Here is a 1,276-nt window from a genome sequence, read left to right as displayed (position 1 = left end):
GGCTGCATTCGCAAAAAGGTTCAAGGGCGCTCTTTCTTGACAATAGTGAGGGAGGGATTGTGGGTTGGATGTTAGCTTGTTCTACAAGCCAAAATATGTCGCACTGTTGACTTTTGTGCTTCATTCTTTCGGTGCAGAGAATGAGGTGCTGGAGGATGCTAAACAAGGCCACTATAAGGAGCATCTGTATGATAGCAGACACCTCAAGAACTCACACTCCAGACGCAAGAGAAGCATTGGTAGAAAAAACCCACATACAATTATTCACATACACTTTGCAAAGCCCCAGTGATTCTTCTGTGTGTTTATGGGTTTGTTGTGTGTTTAGAGGAAGCAGTGCCCGCCGTCTGTAAGACTCGCACAGTGATCTACGAGATCCCACGCAGTCAGGTCGATCCCACGGCCGCCAACTTCCTGATCTGGCCTCCGTGTGTGGAGGTGAGACGATGCTCAGGCTGCTGCAACACCAGCAACATGCGCTGTCACCCATCCAAAAAGCACCACAGGACCGTGAAGGTGAGAGCATGTTGTGTATTATATTTTGTCTATATAATGTTTCTAAATTATGTTTTAAATATTGACGTTATTATTAATTATAATTACTTTAAATAATCTTAGTAATTGTCATTTTTAAATATATTTTAAATATATAATAATTATATATTTGAATTTATTTAATACACGAGTTTCACAATTTGAGTTGAATTACTGAAACAAATGAACTTTTCCACGGCATTCTAATTTATTGAGATGCACCCGTATACTCCCATTAGATGTTTAAGATGCAACACACTCCCATGACAATACATAAGTATTTTACAAAATGGCAAATTTGTATGAATTCATACAATCTCATTTGTACATTTACATACAATCTGATCACGCCCCTCTGAGGGTTAGATTTAGAAGACATTTTACATACAAATAGTATGTGTTTGTACAAGCCAGATTGTATGAATACATACAGAATCATTGACTTGTAAAGTACTTACGAATTTGAGAACAGGTTGGAAGATGCAGCAAATAGTGGATGTGTACAAATTCATACGAAATCAATGAATCGTAAAGTCCTTATGAATTTGAGATCAGGTTAGAAGATGCAGTCAATAGCAGATGTGTAGAATTTCATACAAAATTGCAAAATCGTAAAGTCCTTACAAATCTGAGATAAGTTTGGAAGATGCAGTCAATAGAGGATTTGTACTAATTTATACAAAATTTATAAATCATAAAGTCCTTACCAATTTGAGATCAGGCTGAAAGACACAGCCAATAG

At 37.1% G+C, this 1,276-nt stretch overlaps 1 protein-coding gene across 1 annotated transcript; it reads left to right on the top strand.

Annotated features, from left to right (window-relative positions):
- Positions 1-54: 54 nt before the first annotated feature.
- Positions 55-1,276, top strand: LOC107715705 (platelet-derived growth factor subunit A-like; the record flags this gene model as incomplete). The annotated part of the gene is made up of 3 exons (XM_016521877.1): positions 55-239; positions 329-516; positions 1,256-1,276. Coding segments are annotated over 3 exons (394 nt in total), but the record flags the coding sequence as incomplete, so codon positions are not given.

Source organism: Sinocyclocheilus rhinocerous, unplaced genomic scaffold, assembly GCF_001515625.1.
Source record: "Sinocyclocheilus rhinocerous isolate Xijiao unplaced genomic scaffold, SAMN03320098_v1.1 scaffold450, whole genome shotgun sequence".
Classification (NCBI taxonomy): domain Eukaryota; kingdom Metazoa; phylum Chordata; class Actinopteri; order Cypriniformes; family Cyprinidae; genus Sinocyclocheilus; species Sinocyclocheilus rhinocerous.
This window is presented reverse-complemented; position numbering and strand designations above follow the sequence as displayed.